At 37.3% G+C, this 23,174-nt stretch overlaps 1 protein-coding gene across 3 annotated transcripts; it reads right to left on the bottom strand.

Moving 5' to 3' along the window:
• Window positions 1-1,284: 1,284 nt before the first annotated feature.
• LOC134790669 (diacylglycerol O-acyltransferase 1) lies at window positions 1,285-10,722 on the bottom strand. 3 transcript variants are annotated; one of them, XM_063761560.1, is made up of 12 exons: window positions 10,607-10,722; window positions 10,304-10,432; window positions 9,659-9,787; window positions 8,953-9,050; window positions 8,391-8,443; window positions 7,963-8,071; window positions 6,680-6,829; window positions 6,337-6,363; window positions 5,423-5,564; window positions 3,827-3,992; window positions 3,090-3,362; window positions 1,736-1,974 (listed from the first exon to the last, which is right to left on the bottom strand). In XM_063761560.1, the coding sequence occupies exons 1-12, from the start codon at window positions 10,681-10,683 to the stop codon at window positions 1,759-1,761; spliced, it is 1,569 nt and encodes a 522-aa protein (XP_063617630.1). In that variant the 5' UTR covers window positions 10,684-10,722; the 3' UTR covers window positions 1,736-1,758. The 3 variants fall into 3 exon arrangements, with proteins under 3 accessions (XP_063617632.1, XP_063617630.1, XP_063617631.1); XM_063761562.1 differs by lacking the exon at window positions 10,607-10,722 and having other exon boundaries at window positions 1,285-1,974; window positions 10,304-10,498; XM_063761561.1 differs by lacking the exon at window positions 6,337-6,363.
• Between the last annotated feature and the right edge of the window lie 12,452 nt (window positions 10,723-23,174).

Below are 23,174 nucleotides of genomic sequence, written 5' to 3'. Positions count from 1 at the left end.
TGCTAAAAGGTCCTCATTTTGATGTCATTTTATTACCATTCGCCCGGGCGTTTCTCTCGCGTCAATAAGAACAAGTTCGAACGAAATTCAAGTGTGAATGATAACAAAAGGACATCATTTTGATATCAAAATGTAAGTTTTAATTGGCATCCTTATACATGAACCCAAATGTGATAATGTACTTTCGCGAATGGTTGTGCAAAAGTTTAATGACCCTTTTAGATTTTTTGGAAAACAATCTTTTACGTAAAAAAGAGCCCTAAAACAAGGCCTACCCTTGCCGTAGGTAGTCGAAAATTTAGTGAACGATGGTACAGTAAGTGGTAAATGCTTTGTAAAATGTGGCTTTTCATCAGAGAAGGGTCCTATGCACAATAAGCATCCTGATGCTTGATGATGTACCTATAATAAAGAGAATAGGCTTTTTAATTAAAACACTTTTTAATTTAAAACAATATATTAATAAACTTTCAGTAGTAAAAATACATACACCAATATTTAACTTCAATCACATAACAAACTTCATTTTATATGCACTGATTAGTAACTTGCATGCAAATTATATTCAAGCATTCTAGAAAATATTAAAACATTAAAACATTATTGAACATTTAGAATTTAATTGTTATTATCAAAAGATAAAAATAGATTATAACGAATATTAAACCTAATTAAGAAAATATGTTTCTATATGTAAAAATGAATGGAATTCAATAAATAATAATATAAATAAATGCAATACAAAACAACGGACATCTTTTATAAAAAATAATTTGATCCAGAAAATTACAATTAACTCTTAATCTATATTTAATAATAATCTCGTGTGAATTATTATTGCCATAATAAAAAATCACATTTACAAAAATATTATACTTATTCATAAATACCTCTTTGAACTATTAATATATTAAATATTGTCATGAACTTCTATTAAAATATAGCATATGGTTTATCACAAATATTGTACTTATTCATAAATACCTCTTTGAACTATTAATATATAAAATATTGTCATGAACTTCTATTAAAATATAGCATATGGTTTATCACAAGCGCATAATAAGGCACAAAGCGCGGCGTGAAGACTCAGTCTTATACATTTGCACCTACGTGCCTCAATATAGTTAACAAGTATAATATAATAACAGCACATTATAAATCAAGTACCCAGTACCCTCCACCTAACCCCAAAAACCCTCATAAGATTATAATATAATTTATCGAGGAATGGCACTTCAATCGTGCTTCTCATAATATATGTAATTTTTTTAATAATTAGGCTAATAATAAAAATATTTGGCACCATATTTGGTCCGTATGTATTGCTTAGAACAGTTGTTACATAAATGCTTATTTATTCACGTTTTGTAAATGTATTTTAAGATATCAATTTGATCGATGTTTTCTCTATAATTACCCACATCCTCGTAAGACCTAACAGTTTATTCTTAGGACAAATATTTGAACCATTTTGTATTGTATTTAAAAATTGTACGCTAACTACACTCATTAACGGGCCGTAAGTCAAAATCGCTCAGTCCTTACGAATATCTAACTCTAAAATACCAGAAATATTTGAACTATTCATTTTAATGAACTAATGACTCTCGAAGATAATATTTGTGTCCTTTTCAAGAAAAAGGTACCACTTTGTCGCTTATCATAAAGACGAAATTTGCTTGTACCTTACGAATAAGTTCAAAGCGTCCTAAATGATACTTTTCGATTGAAAATGACACATTTTGTATTCAGTATTCACTGTTCCTGTGCTTTAAAGTGCTGGAGCGCAAAGTCGTGATAGTACATCATGATGGCGAGCGGCTGGCCGAGGATGATGGAGCTCCACACGATGAGGTTGCCGTAGCGCGGCCCGAGTCGCACCTCCGCGAAGCGAGAGATCACCGACAGCGGCGGCTGCGCCATCATGCCTAGGAACGCCCACACGCGGTACATCTGCAGGGGGACGCTCACCTGCGAATAGGAAAGTGGGTTATGCCATCATATTATAATGCATGAGAGGTACGAAACCATTCAGAGGTTTGCTTAGTCACGTTCTAATGTCTGGTCCTTCTATATGTTCTATTTGATCTTCTATCAGAGTGATTGCAAAGTCACAAACGTAAGGGACCATTTGTATGCAGTCCCGCTACTATTAAACTGCAATTCGGCAGTATGAAGTTTGTATGAGTGACAAACGTATGACGTCATATGTCCAAGTAGTTAAACTGCCTCCTCTGCTTGGTATATTTTATGGTTTAAAATAATTCAAGCCTGTAACTTTGTCAGACATATTTCTCTAGAATTATTTTGAACTTTATGTCAAAGTGATAGGGTTCAATTTGACACCCTTATGCCCGTTAAAGCAAAAATAAGTATAATTTGTTTTATTTTGTGTTATCGTATGTTTGTTAAAAATTATTTTTGTTAACTAACTTATTTTTATTACAGTCCGATCCCGTATTGCGGTGTCAGTAAGTTAGTCTGCATTCGTTGTAACCAAATTCTCGTGAAGGAAGTCCGATTTAAAAATAACCGCACTAGCAGTCTTGAAATCTTCAGGCGGCGCTGGCGGTAGTTTTGCTGTACCCCATCTGTTATAGGAATGTACACGTGACGCACGGCTCACTTGTGCACGGGCAGGTTCCACGTGCGCCAGAACGGCACGTTCTAACCAAATCCTCGTGAAGGAAGTCCGATTTAAAAATAGAACCGTACTAGCCGTCTTGAAATCTTCAGTCTAAAAACGCCGATTATTTTCGTAATCTTGTAAGTTTCTTAGCAAGCTATAGTGATATCAAACTAACCAAATACTCGTGGAACAATGCTGAGATGAGGAACACAGTGGCGCTGGCGGTAGTTTTGCTGTACCCTATTTCAGTTATAGGAATGTACACGTGTCGCACGGCCCACTTGTGCACGGGCAGGTTCCACGTGCGCCAGAACGGCACGTTCTAAGCAAATCCTCGTGAAGAAAGTCCGATTTAAAAGCAGAACCGCACTAGCCGTCAATATTCAGTCTAAAAACGCTGATTATTTTCGTAATCTTATAACAGTTTCTTAGCAAGCTATAATGATATCAAACTAACCAAATACTCATGGAACAACGCTGAGATAAGGAACACAGCGGCGCTGGCGGTAGTTTTGCTGTACCCCATCTCGGTTATAGGAATGTACACGTGTCGCACGGCCCACTTGTGCACGGGCAGGTTCCACGTGCGCCAGAACGTGCCGATGTTGTTCGCGTTCCACCAGTCGCCGTAGAAGTGCCGGTCGGCAAAGTGCATCAACTCGCCCATTAGGTTCAGAAACGAGTGGAAGGTCAGGTAGAAGAAGCACAGCCACATGAGATGGTTTGGTACCTGTAATTAAAAGTTGCGATTAGTTTTCTATGTTAGCAATCTTCGTATTCGTGCACTTTCTCGTGACGATATTTTGGGTCGCAGAATTGTATTAAGCCTAGCCCCCAGTCATAAAGAGCTTTTAATATTGAATAGAAAAAGAGCGAAACTATCGTCGTTCGTACTGTAAGTGCCCCGACTTAAGCACCCACATCGCCATACTAGCTGTGTTGAAAAGTTGATATGTACATTATGTACTAATGTTAGGGCACTGACTGTATCTACATACTAATGTGTATATGTGTAACTGAACTAAAAATAAATAGTAATCCAAAGTTCGTTGTAATTAAATACTTCGCATTATTATGGAGAAAGTGTCGATGGAGTTGAGGATGGAGATGGACGGGAGCATCCACTGCTGGACCAGCACCAGCGCCAGGTTCAAGCCGAACACTTCAGCTCGTGCCTCTCAACAGTTTACTTACAGCAAGCTTCAGCAGTCTCTCCAACATCTTCAGGTAGTCCATCCTGGAGAAGGTGACGATGGAGTTGGTGACGGACGGGATCATCCACTGCTGGAACAGCGCCAGCACCAGGTTCACGCCGAACACCACCTCGAGTAGACGTTTGATTAGGAAGCGCTTGCGAATTCTGGAACATACATTTTTGGTTTTAAGAAAATTATTATCGTAATATATTCATCATCATCATTTCTAGAAATTCTCATTATTTAACGTTTTCGTGGCTAAGTGCGTAAAGTTAAGTTGTGCCCAATATGTATCATAGTAAAAACGATCTTCATGTTTTTTATGAATTCTATTGCAAGAATGAGTGACATTTTCGTTTATGAAGAATTAATAAGACTGAAGAATGAATAAGAGACTGCGGAAATCGGAAATGAAAGAAATAACAAAATACACCTCAGTTGAATGCTATGGTAACAAACACGACTTGTTGAAATAATGAATAAAAGATGCCGTTCATGGTCATAATTCATCATACACTATATCGAACATTTGCGTACATGGTTCACAGAGTTTAACTATAAATAACCTGTTACACTTTCACTAATAATATAAAGTGGGTACACCGCATTATTTCTGAGCGAAATGCCTGTAACAGGCAGAATACGACGTGACGCATTAGGGTTCCATTTTTCCAAGAGCCCTAGAAACGGAGCGGTCAACGCAAAACGCATATCGTAGGTACTTACCTACTTATATTTGTTTGACTTGTGTGACGCGATACCTATTCCTATTTCAAACTAAACAAGGGTAGGTATAATTACAAGCTCGAGCTACTTAAGGATATCAGTATCAATTAGATCGACATTGAACTTGCCCCAAATGGCTCCAGTACAGTGGTACCTTAAATGCTGAGCACCTTTTATGGCAAGCGCGACTGACCGTGTCCAACCGTAGGTACTGATCAGGTGTCCAAGCATGTACCTATCCTTTTAGGTATTATGATTATGCTTCTTCTCACACTTTAGGTGCCGGGCGCCCCGTTTCCAGTTCAAAATGAACACACATATTTGTTCTTGGCAGTAAATGTGTTAACGGATTCTAAAACGCACCTTCTTAACCCGTGACAAAAAAAATCAATAAAATATATCAAGACCGCTCTAGAAGGAAAACTCAAAGGGAGAGCCATTGGATTAAATTAGTTCTGATTCAGTCAGAAGTAGACTAATAGTTAAAGAAACTTCGCGTGAGAAACGCAACGAAATTGAGCTTGGCTCATTAGAAAGGACTTGAAGAAGACCTGATAAACACCACACCTGTACATACCTACACACCTGTGTACCTGTTGTTGTGTACACCTATGATCGAAGAATAAAGAATTTGTAGGTATTTGAATTTGTAACCATGCAAGGATTTTCAGCATAAAAGCATGCATAAATAAATTTCAATAAATTTTATCATTGGACGTCATTTAGGGAAAAGGATGGATTCTTTCACTTAATTATACCCATAGAAATCTTTAACTTTATCTCGAAAAGAAAAGTTTATTTAAATGAGAGAAATAATGTTTTGAGGATCCTTTTCGCTGAACTACGCCCATATGGATGAATAACTAACCGTGTAGTGCGGGGGAAATTTAACTCATAACACAGGGTAGGCGCGAGCAGGAAGTAAAACAGGTCTTTGAGGTTGAGGTTGTCGGGGTACCTCACGAGCCCGGCAACCGCGAACGCGTCGCCTTTCTCCTCCTCGATGGTTTCTGTTGAACATCACGTCAGCATGCTATTAAAACAAGTATTAATGTGGCAAGCCAAAGCCACCGCAAACCAAAATATAAAACGGAACTCCACACCAAGCGATCATTGCCACTAGCTACTAGTCTGCTCTGCGAAGTTAAATGCACTACACACAATTAAAATGCCAAAAAAAAATGTAAAGGGGATTCCCCCACTCCGTGTCGTTACTGGTGCAAAGGCTGTCCATAGCGTGGTAATGCCGCGAGCATTATGGGCACTTTTGCACCGGAAGCGACAAGGAACGGGTTTGACTAGTGACTAGTTACTATATGTAATTATTTGTAAGCATGTTTGACTTATAAATTATAATAAATTCGGACATCTTTTTAAACCTAAAATCTAGTTAAATTGCGAAAATATTAGTAATAGATCAACTTTATATTAGACTATATTTTTAAGTCTTCAATGAAAATTTATTGGGAAATTTAGTACAATTACAAAATAGCAATTGCTAAGCGGGTGGGTGAGGCGAGACTCTCATATCATAACAATGAAATAGCGTGCAAATCGATTTTAACTCTTCTCCCGCTTAGCGGCTTCTGCTGTTTACCTAACTGACATAAATATCAGAAATAATCAGAATATATCATCCGTTACTAAGTGTGACACGAATACGTCAGTTTATTATTGACAAGAACAGTTCTCAAGCGGAAGTGCAAGAAGCATACAGAACAGAAACAAAAGAATGTGCAAAAATATACAGTGCAAACAATCCGATCCCAACAATCGACTTACGATCTTGTTCCGCGTTAATGAGCTCATCTGGAAATGTAATCAACAAGTCAAAAAAAAAACTATGCAGTATCATTTGCTTATTCTGATATTATTTATTTCAATGGTGGCAAACGAGCGTATTGTTTGCCAGAGAGTAAGCAGAGGCTGTAAGAATCTATAAAAAGTATTATTCAGTTTCCATGCCAAACTGTATGACTGATTATATATAATATCATTGTCACAATGATATTATAGCATTATTTATGCGTAGTAGGCATGTGAAAAATTTGGGCACCTCCCCAGCCCCCTCAAAATATTGATACTGCTCTAAAAGTAAGGAAACATGTTATTATCTTAAACTTACTGTAATTGGGTGCAGATAGACTCTGTCTCCGCAAAGTGTTCTTGGAGAATTTTCCCTTCACTCCTTTACGGACCCAGTGATTAGTTTGGGCATAGCTCCATAATTTCAAGAATAATATTAAATAAATAAAACACACTGTTGTCCTCCCCACTGAAACATTAAATTCATTACATTGGATTAAAAATGTTTAACCCTTTGAACGCCACGCCACAGAATAAATAATAGTACTAGGTACAAAAGATTCACTCTCTAACAAAACGCGTCAATTACGACAGATATGACCGCTAGGTGGCGCAAGCGCGAGCAGGCATCCGTAGCGGCGCGCGGCAACTACTACTGCTAGACACCAAAATTTGTGTGGGCCGCACGTACTTGTAGCGACGCGACGAAATCGCGGAATGAGCCACGCCTGTCCACGCCTATCATGCGCGACGCGTCATCGTGTACCTTGTCGCATGGTATAATAATATACTCCGCCTGGTACTCCATTCCGAGATTCGCGTATGACCTAACTGACACGCGCCTACGTCATCATGCTGTTTACAGGTTCTCAAACTTTGAAATGTGGGAGAATTTTAACCAACGGTGAAAATTATTTTAACGGCATTAATTTTAAGTTATTCATGTAGAAACATAGTAAAATAAAACAAATCTAATGTATTAAATTAAACTTTATTTATCTATACAAGACAAACGTTTAAAAAACTAATTCACAGTTACACATTAATTACCAAGCTTACGACGTGAAAAGTTTGGAAAACACTGCGACTGCTGACACTGAGCGAGAAGGAAATAACAATTAACACGCGTTCGACAAGGATGACGGTCAGGGCATGAAGTTATCTAGATCCGAATTGTCAAATGTGCACAGCGCTATCCTGTGTTGCCAGTAGTATAAACAGAATTACCCGAAAGTCTGAAATTTCTTTCGTGAATCGGAAGATATTGCTAACGAGTAATTAAAAATGACGTGTTATTGTAAAATTTAAGCTAAAATACATATAAATGAAAATTATAAAATTATAAAGAAATATTTTAACTTATTAACCATAGGTATAATGTACCCATGTAACATGTTATGTTGAAATAAAGTGGCAATGTTATTGTGACGTAGGCCCGTGTCACTCTGGGAATGGAAGACCATGTTTTATTAGACCATGCCTTGTCGTATGGACGATGGTTGATATTGGGCTGTATCCGCGAGCGTCACTTGACGTCTTTGGCGTTCAAAAGCTTAATAATGTGTGCAATTTGTAAATCAGGTAACAATGGGAGATATTTACCAACACTAAATTCTTGACCTCTGTATTGTAAGACAGCCACAGGTAAAGTGACCAGTATAATAAGGTAGCATACTTGTAGGATACTTCCAAATTTTCCGGATATCATATCCTGCAACAATTTTATATTATTATTTGAAGATGAAAAAATCATTTATTTACATACAAGATATATACAGTGGTACTACTAAACGAATTGAGGCATTGTACGAAGGAGGCTGGCGGCATTTCCTCGCTGTATCGCAATGCTGATACGTTGTGCGAGGTAGCCGCCAGCTCTTCGGTTACAAGTTACGTCAACCAGACGCTTCGCGATTTTTGCAAACAACTTGCGCGTGCTGGGACCCCATGGACCTAGAGTTTCAAGACATGAGTAAGATAAGATTTAAATGTGTAATAACTACCAATGTTAAATAAATAAATATACATACCACTGCCAAGGCTTTCTCTATCAGAAGACTTGCAACAACAAGTACAACAGAGACTGAAAAAAAAAACAATGATTATTAGTGATTTTACTTAACTAGACTAGATTTTATGGGAATTCAAATTAACCATTGTAAGATAATAATAATAATAATTCAGCCTATATACGTCCCACACTGCTGGGCACAGGCCTCCTCTCTTGCGCGAGAGGGCTTGGGCTATAGTCCCCACACTAGCCCAATGCGGATTGGGGACTTCACATACACCTTTGAATTTCTTCACAGATTTATGCAGGTTTCCTCACGATGTTTTCCTTCATCTAAAAGCTAGTGGTAAATATCAAATGATATTTCGTACATAAGTTCCGAAAAACTCATTGGTACGAGCCAGGATTTGAACCCGCGACCTCCAGGTTGAAAGTCGGACGTCATATCCACTATTAGTGGTATTCTCTAATTCCTATTACTTACTTACTCTTTACTTTACATTTTAATACGGTGCTGTATTTAGTCATGTGAGAATTTATCACTTAATTAAAATACTGTAATTTTATTATCTGATACTTACAAATTATTAATACTACTGATGGGAATTCATTTTGGGCACCCTCATCCCGGCCTGTGAGAATTACGAACCATTCTATGGGGTTCACACGAAATCCATACCTGAAATTAAAAAGAACTATTATGAGGTATGAACACACTCAATGCCAAATTAAATAAATAAATATTGTTTATGAATAGCTGCAAAGGAAACATCCAGTTAAAAACACAATTTAAAATATGTACATAGATTAAGTTTAAATGTCAGAAATAAAGGCTATATATTATTATAAAACAAACTCCCCCACCGCGTCTGTCTGTTTGTGTGTATGTATGTTCGCGATAAACTCGAAAACCACTGAATGGATTTTCATGCGGTTTTCACCTATCAATAAAGTGATTCATGAGGAAGGTTTAAGTGTATAATTTGTTAAGGCTTTGTGTAACCCGTGCGAAGCCGTGCGGGTTCGCTAGTTACAACTAAATCTACCCATTAGAACATAAAAAAATCAATAAATTACACATTAAAAAAATATGTGTTTTTTATTGGTTTTTTAAATCATAATAACATAACAAGCTTTCACCTTTGCTGCGGCAATTAATGTAACTCGTAATTAACCATACTTTGCATGGGGTCTTTCTACCACCAACTGAAGTGAATGTGTTAAAAAGTAAAAAGATTCTATGTTTTGAAACACATGGTGCAGAGTATAGAGTTCAATGGGACTTACTTGAGAAAATTTTCAAGGCACAAGCGCAGGCCTCCGATGGACAGCATGAGGAACCCCCAGTTCACCAGGCCGGTGAAGTTCTTGAACCCGGAGCTCCATGAGAACAAGGAGTCTCTTGGCTTATGGATTCTGGAAATTTATATTTTAAGTTTTACTATACTTTTGCTATAGGTATGTAGTACTGTTGCCATCAGATATATTGAAGCAGCCGAGGTGCTTCCGGTGCAAAAATCCCACCACCCACCCACCCGCTATCATCAGTTAACTGTGAGTAAGATGCATGTAGCTGCGTGGAAATAACGGGAGCTCGAAAACAATACAAAAGGTAATCACGGTTCATATCCCGGTCGATATAAGTCTAGCAAAAATATCATGTGCACACATGCACTGTCAATAGAGGCATGTTCAGATATTTGTGAGCATCTTGGCCACTCTGATATATCTGACGGTGACTGTACCACAAATGATTTTTTTAACCCCTTTAATCCCACTGACTTAATATTGGGTCAGCAAAAAAAAAGTGTTGTTATAAACAAACAAAACTTAAAAGTAATTTTATAGAAGATATACAAGACCATAGGTAAACATAAATAACAAACTGAAGAGAACTTTGTATTATATTACAATAATGATAAATAATCTTACGGTTTATCTTGCTGTGACTTCCTTGCTTTGGTTTCTTGTTCTGTAATTTCTTCGGCTCGCGTTACACTTTGAGCTCTTCTATAACGCAAAGCTTTCTCCTCCGATTCTGCAGCCATTATGTTCTTAAAACTTTACAAATAGGTTAAAACGGTTTCCAAGCCCAGGGCCTAATACACGATTTATTATTATCACTAAACTCACTGTAATGTAATGAAGATCCGGTTTAAATGATACGGCGGGTATTTAGATAAAGATCACTGCAAGTTTCCATCCGCCTGACAACGGAATGCTAATCTGTAATACCTTGGTTTTCCTGTTACTTTAATGTTAAATAAATTAAGAATGGCCGGGCATTTACTGAATATGAATACCATGGACATTAGCCTTATCAAAGGTCACACAAATGGGTCAATCGGTATGCAAGTCACAGATTAATAATATGTAGCTAGCTACAGATGGGACAGTGCCCTTGTGTTAGTTCCCTTTACTGCAGTTGTGGCGCTGTTAACTTTTCTAATCTGTGGCACTTATTTGACAGTCTAGACTAGGGATTTCAAGAATGGAACTTATCGATATCGATATTCTTTAGTGTTGTGACTACGATAAAAAATACGATGAATGACAGGAGGGTCTTTAAAAAATACTTTCAAAAAGGAGAATAAAAATAAAACTAGAGAAGGAATGTGTTTATACAATATTTATTTTCAATCTTTTGTTGCTTTTTGTCGCAAACGATGCGCTTTGTACTTTTTATAAGCAGTAACATGCAAAGTATGCATTTTTAAAATATATTTTTCTTCAATTTTGCCGTTTAAAATTCTGTTGATGATATTACACCAGTTGTGTACCTGCAATCGTATTATTAAAGTCATAAAATATTTTTTTATTAATATTTTATGACTTTTGCACCCCAGCCAAGACAAGTCGCAGCGTGATTTTATTAAAGCAATAATATTCTTTTTAATATTATTTGAATGGCATGCCGCGTTTAAATAATTGTGTATTATTTGGGCACATTCCCTATACAAACATACTATTCTCGAATTTGGGTAATTCAAATTGGCATTTTTCAATCTCTTGTACTCCCTATGTTTAATGTATTCATGGATCCCTTGCTTTTCTTCTGTTGTATAACTTTTTGCACATTCAGTTTGCTTTTTTTGTTATTTTTCGGCATATGTATCCCGCCGTATACGCGGACGTTTGGACGTTCATTCTTTCAGTTACAATTTCTCTATAATTAATTTTGTCCTAATGGGACAAGGGGACTGAAGACGATGACGGCGTATTTAAATTTCTGGGCCAGTTTTCTTTCTCATCCTGAGGTGATGTTGTCAAGAACAGATTACCTAAATTAATTAGGGTTTCGCCGTCATCGTCTTCACAGTTCATTGATGTGGACTGTGGAGCCAAGATATTTGAGAGGACTATAGATTTAAAAGAATATATAAAAGTGTTTGCGTCGGGATTTACATTTCTGTAATTAATTGCTCTTATACGACCAAAGAAGTTTTCGATCGGATCCTGATTGACAAAACGAGGGTAAAAGTATTTTACTTTGTATGTAGAAAATAATATTTTTGACAATCCAAGGAAACTTTTTAATGTGGTTATCCACCCTTCCAAGCACGGAACGCGTACATGCCTTGGCTGGCCATTACGTATCGCCAGTTTGCTGTGACGGTCTAAAAATGACATACTTTGCAATGTTCTTATAGCATTTAGCCAAAAATCCTTATGGCTTGAAGTTTCTTTGACGGCACATCTGAGTTTGCCTTTGCCTTGGCCTGGCGATCCATTGACGCTGTCAAAAAGCTCGTCAAAAAACAAGACGACCGCAGCTGTCGTCTCCATCGTCTCTTGTGGACTATTCACTCGTTTGTCTGAAAGAATAAATTGGTATCTACAATGATGCTAATAAAACATATTATGTAAAATACAACTATGTTATAAGTAATGGGCGGACGACGGTTGCAATATACATCAAAATCATGTTGTCTTATTTAAACCAATTTTAATTACGTATATCGTTTGACATGATTTTGACGTATATTGCATCCGTCCGCCCATTAGTTATAAGGTAAATGTACTGGTGCTCGACGCGGTCCCAGTACATGTCATCTTGAAACTTAAGTTATTGTCAATAGAGGTGACAGCAGGGTGTCATCTATTGGGCATTCGCATGTCGAGCACTAGTATGTTTACCTTACTTAGATTTTATAAACATGCTATGCAAATAATGCATGGCATGGCATTATTATTAATATCTGCAATGTCCTGCCGCCAGCAGCACTAGCACAAACTGTAAACCATAGAGTATTTTATATTATAGTCGTACAGTCAGCAGCAATAGTTGCTAAGCGGGTGAGGTGTAAAGTGTAGTTCTATGGAACTTGCTAACTATGTAAACAAAAGTCACTAGTAAATTGACATACAGAGACAATTTCAGTATGGCGGTTTGTTTACATAGTTAGCAAGTTGCATTGAATGACACTTTACAAAATGATCTTGACGCGACTTTATTGTTAAGAGAATAAGAGCGCGTCAAGGTAATTTTGAACACCTCGCCCGCTTAGCAACTTCTGCTGCTGACTGTACTATACCGTAAACACTTATTTGACAAGTTTTCACAGATTACATATTTGTTACGAATAAATATGGCATGATGCATCAAGGAGGTTTGTTTACTGTTTGTGCTAATGACGCCCCCTACGAAGATTTTTGCGTTATATTATATGCCCTGGGTTCTCTTATTTATCGCCGAAAATGGTATGGCCGATTATCACTTCCCAACTCACGTTTGGCGGAATTTTATTTCGGCGAATTTTCATTTCCAAACTTATCAAATGTTTTTTTTTATTTGCCAACCGCACAGTTACCAACTAAATGTTTGGTCTGTGTTTTATAATGTCAATTTTCAAAATGCCAACGTTCATGTCGTAGAATGTTTTAGTTGGCATAATATACACTTAGTTGTTTCTTGTCTACCAATTGTTTCATTTGGTCAGACTGTGCCAAAGGGGGGCCGTTTTGTAGGAATAACTTTTCTCTAAAATCAAAAATGGCCGAGATATTTGACACGAAAGATGGGATATTCGACCCGAAAGTTGCTGTGTAATTACGTTTTTTAGGTTGTTGAAAAAAAAATAACCTCGAAGACTAAGGCGGGAGCAAAGCTCCCGCCTTAGTCTTCTAACCTAACCATATCCAAGTCGGCTCTGCCCAGGAAGGTCTTGCTCGCTCGCTTCGCTAGCTCGCTGCCACTGGCTTCAAATATTAAAATATACATTATAAAAAGTCGAACAACTCGGCCATTTTTGATTTTTTGGGATGTATCTTTTTCTTATTTGTAACTTGCCTAATGTAAAAGCGAACTGTAGCTTCAACGAAACGTTATTCGTCCAAGAGTTGTTCGACCAAGTGAAAGATTTGACAAATGATAAGTCTCCCAAAAGTTTAGAGGCGTTATAATAATCTGCTTTACAATAATTCTACCAATTGAAACGTTGTCATACAAAAATTTGCTAATCGTTAGTTGTCAAAGTGAAACGTCGGCGAAATGTTGGTTGGCAAATGAAATTCCGCCAAAAATAGTTCTGCGAAAAGGCAGAACACCTATGCCCTGCCCTGTTACTAAGTAACCAGGCGGCTTAGCACGGTCGCGTTTTTATCCCTTGTCACCATGCCTGTCACGTTCTAACAAGTATGTAAGTGCGAAAGGGACGCGCATAGTGATAGTCGATAAAAATGGAACCGTGCTGAGCCCGCAAATTAACATAAAGACGGCTTCTTAACTATACTATAAATATGTGAAATAAATAATGAAGCTAGTTGTGTATGTAAGTGGAAACATGTCACACAGTCACAAGTATGCATAGGACATAGCATTACTATAGTACTAGCGAGCAGCCCCGGCTTCGGACGGGTTATACATACAAAACCTAAACATTTTTAACCTTCGTCAAAAGTCATTCTTCAATCAAATCGTCAATCAGTGATTCTTAGATAAGATTATCAACAGATTATTGATAGGTGAAAACCGCATGAAAACCGAACATACATACTGACAGACGCGGCGGGGGACTTTGTTTTGTTACTGATTTTTCAAATAGGATACCTACAGATGTCAACTTAATACAATTTTACAAGATGACAGCTATCACCATACTCAAGCATTCAAAAGTTAGGATTAGGACTAAAACCCACACCATGAGTCACGGACAGTGTCTAAACAGACATATATGCTAATGTCAATGTAATTTACTTTCTATACATCTCGCTCGCACTAACACGCGAGTACGAGCGAGATGCATAGAAAGTAAGTTAACGTTTATGTCAGTACCAAACTGGTGGTAGGCACATAGTTCCGTCTGTGCATGATGTTTTCAAATGCGTCGTTTTCTAGCAAAATATGTCACATAGTCGACTTTAAGAGAAGATAACTTTTAATAGGCACAATTTATCCCTAATTCTTATAAAAACTTTTTGTCGATATAATAAAAAAAAGTTGTTCAAATACTTAAATATAACTTGGTAAATAGTTGGTAGACTTACGAACACTGTCGGTAAATTTCAGCATTGCAGCAGTTCGGGCGCTTAAAACTTGTGCCGCCATTTTCACTTTCATCTTTTTTATCTTCTTTGGGTCTACGTGATCTGCCGTCAGTCTCGGTAGCGCTCTAGTGTGGCCGCCTTGCATATCCGTGTCGTACACATATAAAATGTCCTTCCACGACGCCGTTTTCCCATTGAAGATAATATCCTTGTCCAGGAAATTGTTCCGGATTGATTTTAATAAATGTGGTGGGTCATGAAATATAAATAAATCATGTCCAGCTACATGTACTGTATCTGAAAAGAGTGAAAATAAGGTTAGAGTGAGAACCATAATCTGTGGGTTTTTAATCTCACTGTGAATTTAGAATCCATTTTACGAAGTTATTATAACGGTAAAACTAACTTGCTCTTAAGACGAAAGTGGAAGACCCTTTCGAAATTGCATTTTCATACAAACGTAGAACTCATCTTCCTCTCTGAATATTAACATTATTGAAAATATTCTGATATAATTTGTTGTACATATTAAGTATCAACCACACCCATGCCCCTATGTTTGATTTTTTTATTATTGGTATAGGACTGTTAGATAGGTATTTAAAAAAAATTATGAAATCTGTTTTTCGCTCCTACTTTTTATAACAATCAAATCATCGAAAAAGTCAAACGTAGGAGGCCATAGCTTTCCTTAATATATACCAAATTATGTAAAAATATTTTCCACAATGTCAATATCTAGAGAGGAAAATGGGGACTATGTTTGTATGAAGAAACAACCGTCCCCTTTCCTCTTAATGCAATAGGTTTTTGACGATATTCATTGCCAAAGAAAACAAACAGCCTATTGTAAGACTAAAATTTAGATAAAACCCACCACATGGTCTTTCTTCGGGTGTTTGTAGTCGAGCGGTTGTAGCTTGAAGATTTTTAAAACATGACCGGAATGTTGAACCCTGATCACACACTAGGGCAAGAGGTATCAGGCCAGCCTCAGAAAGCCTTGGAATGATTTCTTTTAATATCCTTTCCAAATCTGGTGCAGAGACAGTTCCGGCACAAAAATAATAGACTATGCTTTGTCTCCACGATGAGCAAATGCCTCTAACCATAAAGACAAGAGCGTGGTCGGCAAATTTTTGCTTGCGTTCTCCCGCTATTTCTTCGAAGCCGTTTATAACATCTTTATTCTCATTGTATATCAGATGTGGCGTCAATGCTACTTCATCAAACACCAATGAACACAATCTCTTTGACGTCTCCCAGTTTTTCGTGCTCTGTTTAATGTGATCAAAGACTTTTTCATTTATTCCACATTCGAATACAATTTTTTGCGACAGACGTGCTAATGTTCTTTTCGTCGGTAAAGCAAAAATATTTTCTAATAATTTATATCCCTTGGGACTTTGCTTCATCAACGCGAGCGCGAATAATTTGTCTTGAAAAGTAAATCTTCTTGCCATCTTGTTTTTTCTTGCAAGTCTCAGTTGCATTAACAAAAAGGCCTTAGCCTTTTTGTTAAGTTTTTCAAAATCCTGAAGAATATCTAGGCTTGCATATTCATGTGCACTTTGGAGCCTTTCCGCTGCTGGTTGACCGAGACTCTCTGCAGCGATTTGTTTCGTCTTTTTTATGTAGCGTCGAGTTTTTGAGTTAAACTCTCGTACTGACGAAGTATCTGAAATAAATTTAATCAATTAATTATTTCCATATCTATAGAAAGGTGTTACTTAGGTATATTCAAAAATATTATTGATAGCTCGAATGATGAACAATAATTTTAACTAGAAATTTGATATGTCCAACTTTTTATTATTGATACTAGCTTTAAATTTCGACTATTCTTGCAATAGTTATCTGACATACGTCAATGACGTCATACTACCTATACTATCGACACCATTTAAAAAACTCAATAAAGTTGCGTTGTTTTATTACAGAGATCATATGTCCACCTTCAGTCACCATCATCGGGCCAGCTTAATGGTTCAGTTGACGTCAAATATATGTTTCCATTTTTCGGTTCCGGGTTCAAATCCTGGTAAGGACATTTGATTTGTGAGTTCATCACAAATATTCGCTGCTGAGTTACGGATGTTTTCTATGTATTTAAGTATTTATCTATATCTAACTATTATTATACATATAATTGTCGTCTAGTATCCACAACACATTACAATCCTTATTGAGCATACTCTTGATAGATTTGTGTAAGATTGATGTTCATATTTTTTTTATTGCCCTTACCGGGATACCGGGATTCGAACCCATGACCATCGGCTTCACAGGCAGGGTCACTACCCACTAGGCCACACCGGTCGTCCAATTATTATCAATTGTCATATTGTTATTAAATACTTATATGGAAATGGATTGAAACACACACCTTTCGTGGTAAGTTGCTTTGACGTGTGGGCCAACGGGGCATTCGTGGACTCTTTGCTGGTGACAGTGTCTGACAATTTGTCAGCGACATGTTGTTCTGAAAAAGGCAGAATATTTAATTATTTTTTTGTTCGGTACCTATTAAAATTTAGATATCCTTGTTGCTAGCGCTAACTAGCGCACGGTAGTTTTTGGTAAATTGTATAGGCAAATGCACATTTGTGTAAAGTATTTGATATCATAGTATTGCCAACGTCTTAGGCTGCGCTTCCAACAGAGATGTACTTGTCATGTACCAATAGGAACACTTCATTTACCTATCCTCGCTCAGCACAGCACTAATGGATACAGCCCAGCGTGCAGCGGAGAGAGATTTTTGTACATACAACAAAACAAGAGAGGCCTCCCCGCACCCTGCTTGGTTATTTGAAAAGATCTCGCTACACACCCGCGCTACGAATTCACGCACCGCTCAGCTTCCCTAATTTGACTTCAAATATAGTTTGAAAACACACCTGCGGAAATATGTTCCTCGGAGAATTGAGTTGTACCAGTGACATTGTACTGATGGGTGATGTCCATCAATGGCTTTCTGGAGCAAGAGAGTCCTGAAAAAGATGAAAGATGTATTAAGTACCAGTACCTACAAAGTTCTCGGCAAGAAACATACAATAACAATACTCTTTATTGCACACCTCACCAAACTCGTAGTTTACAATGAATGTACAGTAATATAAACAAAGACAATAGAGGCAACAACAGGCGGTCTTATCGCTTAAGAGCGATCTCTTCCAGACAACCTTTGGGTATCGGAGACAATAGAATTAGAATATACGGTAGGTGGCGCAAAGACAAAAATATGAAAAGTCGAATTGAATAAATATCGTAAAATATATAATTTGTTGCTAATCCATCATTAAGAAAAAAGTAAACAATAAAAGAGGCCTCAACAGAGTATTGTTTAACTAAGTGTCAAATTAAAATACCTTAGGGGATATGAAAAGTATAATACTTCTCTGTTAATTTATTTAAATTTTCGTTCACACATTACCTAAAATTTATGTCAATACTAACCTTCAATGCTATATTTAGCAGTGAGTGTTGTTGACTGTACTGTAGACGGAGAAACTGGGTGGTGTTCTTGTAAAGAGACGTCAGCTGCAAAAGTAGTTTCACGTTTATATAAAATGTTCATCATTGAATCATAGTGTAAAGCATTTGTTATTATAGTGGCAACCGCAATACATCCTCTGTGAAAATTTCAACTGGCTAGCTATCACGGTTCATAAGATACAGCCTGGTGACAGACAGACGGACAGAGGGATCTTAGTAACAGGGTACGGAAGCCTAAAATCTGGCTCCAGCTCGGTGCCTTGTGGCAAGGTGCCAAGAAGGCTGGCAGCACTGCCGCGCTGGACGGCAATGCCAATGCTTTGCGCGAGGTAAGAGCCAGCTCTTCTGTCACCCGTCGCCTCCACGAGGCGCATCGCCAGCTATTTGAAAATGCTGTGGGCGCCAGGTCCCCACGGTTAGGTAAATAGAATAATGAGGTAAATTCTCAGTATTTTTTTCAAACCCAAAACTGAAAATACTGACCTTCAACGCTATGTACAGTAGTGACTGTTGTTGACTGCACTGTCGAAGGAGAAACTGGGTGTTGATGTTCTTGTAAAGAAACATCAGCTGAAAAATAAGGTAAATACTTATATCCAAATTTTCAATGAATGAGAGTGTAAGAAATTATTATATTACTATCACAGTTACACTATCACTGCCATACGGGTTACAGAAATAAAAAATTATACTTGTATTTCCGAAAAATAAGCGCGGAACCGCTGGTGGCCTAGCGTAGCGGTAAGAGCGTGCGACTTGCAATTCGGAGGCCACGGGTCCAAACCACGGCTCGTACCAATGAGTTTGTCGAAACTTTTGTACGAAATATCATTTGATATTTACCAGTCGCTTTTCGGTGAAGGAAAGCATCGTAAGGAAACCAGACTAATTCCAATAAGGCCTAGTTTACCCTCTGGGTTGGAAGGTCAGATGGCAGTCGCTTTCGTCAAAATTAGTGCCTTCACCAATTGTTGCGATTAGAGTACTAAGGACAATTATCAATCTTTTTACAAGCTTTAATTAACCTGCAATATATGAGACTATGCTTGTACAGGTCAAATCTTGCAAGTTAAATTTGACCCACTTCCCGGTTTTTCAATACCATAGTACCGTAGTAAATTGGATAACAATTTGACAATGCAACATTATGGTATCATCGAGCTGATCTGATGATGGACACAGGAGGTGGCCATAGGAACACTGTAATAAAACATCGCAACCTAATCATGTTTGAATTTGTTAGAATTGTCTCGATATATATCCCCTGGAGCGCCCCAGATTTACCGTAGTATGGAACTCCTATACTAGTTACCAGCACACGTGTCTTTTTAGGGCGCTCCACGGGATATGTACTAATTACTTGTTGGAAAAAACCTGTCAAGTGCGAGTCGGACTCGCGTTCCAAGGATTCCGTACATTACCCAATTTTTAATAATGTATTTTTTTTTATGTGGAACGTGAATGAAATGTCTTTAAAAACCCTTAGGGGTCGGATCAAAAACTAAGTAATTAAATCCGACTCACCCTTGACTGCACATTTCTAATAGGTTTTCCTGTCATCTATAGAAAGGTAAAGAACTATTTTGTGTATTTTTAGGGTTCCGTACCCAAAGGGTAAAAACGGGACCCTATTACTAAGACTCCGCTGTCCGTCCGTCCGTCCGTCCGTCCGTCCGTCTGTCACCAGGCTGTATCTCATGAACCGTGATAGCTAGGCAGTTGAAATTTTCACAGATGATGTATTTCTGTTGCCGCTATAACAACAAATACTAAAAAGTACGGAACCCTCGGTGGGCGAGTCCGACTCGCACTTGTCCGGTTTTTTTAATGTTATAACTTGTAGTTTCGGAAATAAAAGGGGGAATGGTCGGACAGACAGACAGACAGACAGACGCATAAGTGATCCTATAAGGGTTCCGTTTTTTCCTTTTGAGGTACGGAACCCTAAAAAAGTACAGTCAGCTGTAAAAGCACAAATGAAATGTATCAAAAATGAAATTTTTGACAGAATACTTATTTCAATCCAAAACTTAAACGGCTGATAATAATATACTGACCTTCAATTTCAAGCCTAGCAGGTACTGTTGTTGACTGTATTATTACTGGAGAAACTGAGTGTTGAACCTCTTGTAAAGAGACATCAGCTGCAAGAGAAATTTAACATAATATTAATAATATTTATGATGATGTCCATAATATAACTAAATAATGTACAAATTCACGATATTGTACTGTACTATGTACAGTCTAATAAATAAATAAGACCGACAACCTTAATACAAAGCCGCGAGAATCGTAATTTTTTGTAGATGACATATATTATTATTAAATTTTTTAGTTATTTGTGTATGAAATCTGTCGCATACTGCTTATAATTCAACACATAAAATTGCATGGAGTATCTTACATGTAACTGGAATCACAACATCATATTATATGATTGATGAATTAGGTGTAGATAAGTGTATTGTACCAGTTTTGTCACCAGTGCCAGCTACATTGCATAATACACATCACATATATAAACAGAAAACAAAACTAAAAAAGTCCTGGCTCCGGCCTACATAAAAAAAATTGCAATAAATCTTAAAGTTGTCATTATCAAAACCAATGTGGTGGACTATTAATATGAAACATATTATATAAACTGAAAGACCACACTGATCATAGCCATATGAGTTTCAGTAATTGTTATGACTAAACTCTCTTTTTGTAGACAAAAGTTTATGTGCAAAAGAAAATGTATTCTCACCTTCATTAGGTTTAGGTGCGGCAGCCTCTTGACTCGTAGAAGGAAGTGCATAAAGATGTTCATGTAAATGAACATCACCTGCAAAATATATGATGATAATATAGGCCATCTAGTAATTTTTGTGTGATTGATGTAATTGGTGTGTTCGGGTGATGGGTCAAGCTGGGTGGGCTGCATGCAAACATCAGTCTACCAATAAGACGGATGTATGCGCGCCCACCAAGCTTGGTATAAGCTGATTATCCATACGTCCATACTAATATTATAAATGCAAAAGTGTGTCTCTCTGTTACCTCTTCTAGCTTAAACCGCTGAACCGATTTGGGCAAAATTTTATATAAAGAGACAGGACGTAGAATAGTTTTTTCAATCAGCATCATCATAGACAAAGTCACGGACAGAAGCTAGTGTCAGAACTGTCAGATATGTACAAGAGTCAATATCAGTGTGTGTTCATCCCACTCGCAATGCATGTGTATGAATGTATGTTTAGGTCAAACCTTGCAAGCTAAATTAGACCCACTCCCTATTATACAATTGAGTTGAAACTTCATATCTATATGTAATTTGGGTGACAATGCATTATGATGGTACCATCGAGCAACATTTTCATATGATGTTTTTCTGTTGGGTTGGAGTGTTCCCGGTACTGGTTTTCTATACAAATACAGTACCGGAACCGGTAAGTCCCGGTTCTCGCCGTACAAGTATGGGAGCCCAATATCATTGAAAACTAAATATGTCCAACTGCTGAGCACAGTCTCCTCCCAGTGTGTAACAGGACATTAAATTATAGTTCTCAAGCTAGCCAAAATACAGACAAATTAGCAAGCTAAATAATTGTCCACATAAGTACCTGGCATGCCCATGAGTGTTGCTGATACTTGATGCACTGCAGTATCATCTCCTTCTTGATTTGTGCAGTAGTTATGTTCATTGAGAACATTGTATTCTGAAATATACACAAAAATAAGTTAATGAAATATTTCTTATTTGTTGTGCGACAAAAATACCACGAGTGTAATATGCAGAGGTTATTTATTATTTTAAGCGTAAATTAAAATACCACGCTGATAAAATCATATTGCTAGATAATAACATAATAATATATTTAGCAAAAATACCATGACATAAATAAAAATAGTGTTACATACTAATAATTTTAATACAAACTTACCTTCAGAAGAGAGTGGGACGCCGTGAATAAATTCCTTTTCTGTGAAAAGGCAGGGGTAAGAATAACGAATTCTTGACCCTTGGCTAAACTGAGTTTCGTCGAAATGTTTCTGACAAACACGTTTAGTCATTAGCTGACCCTTTGACAGTCCAAGTAAATGTGGATTAACTGGAACCAGAAACGACATCCACAAATTTCGCAAATTGTCGTTCATGGGCATGCAAAATAGTCTGTGTGTGGCACTTGTTGATTCACAACCGAGAACACAACACTTTAACGGTGCCATATTCGGCAGCCGCAAGGAACTCAACTCAACCAAGACGGGAGGAGGACAATTGTATTGCAAACCAGAGGAGGGTGGCTTCTCAGGGTACTCAACTCAACCAAGACGGGAGGAGGACACAAGATTAGCAGTGCTCGACTCAAAGTTTACAAAACAACTGAAAGTGAGAATTGTCAAATTCAATTTTTTTCAATTGACACTTATTAGCATTTTATATTCTGTACTAGTTTTATATTATATAGTATTATTCCAAGCTTAACAACGTAACGGCTTAATAAAACAATATGGCTAATACAGTGTACCAACATAAGATGATTGTAATATTAGTTCTAATGACAGTTATTGACAGCCCGCCAAAAGTATACTTTTTGAGCGTGTAGGGCTAATATATGTTATCTGTGACTTTTAACTTTGCCTGTCAACTTGTGAAGGATTACCGCTAAAATGAGAAACCAGCTTTGTAAAACTAATATTAATTATAAACCTGTCAAGAAGAACATCGTCTTTATATTTGAAAGCAGTATATGAATCCCCAGAACGAGGCTCACAGGGTGGGCTATCAATTCAGAAGCCGGGATAAGTTGGAGAAGCTTGCTTTGAAACCGAC

The sequence above is a fragment of the Cydia splendana genome, chromosome 5 (genome assembly GCF_910591565.1).
Source record: "Cydia splendana chromosome 5, ilCydSple1.2, whole genome shotgun sequence".
NCBI classification, from domain to species: Eukaryota; Metazoa; Arthropoda; class Insecta; order Lepidoptera; family Tortricidae; genus Cydia; species Cydia splendana.
This window is presented reverse-complemented; position numbering and strand designations above follow the sequence as displayed.

Excerpts from the sequence above, each read along its gene's own strand:
- LOC134790669 (XM_063761560.1), bottom strand. The coding sequence starts at position 10,683 with ATGTCCATGGTATTCATATTCAGTAAATGCCCGGCCATTCTTAATTTA. Across the intron at positions 5,565-6,336 it reads CATTAACGCGGAACAAGATC|AAACCATCGAGGAGGAGAAA; the intron begins GTAAGTCGATTG and ends GATGTTCAACAG. Across the intron at positions 1,975-3,089 it reads CGTTGTTCCATGAGTATTTG|GTGAGCGTCCCCCTGCAGAT; the intron begins GTTAGTTTGATA and ends TCCTATTCGCAG.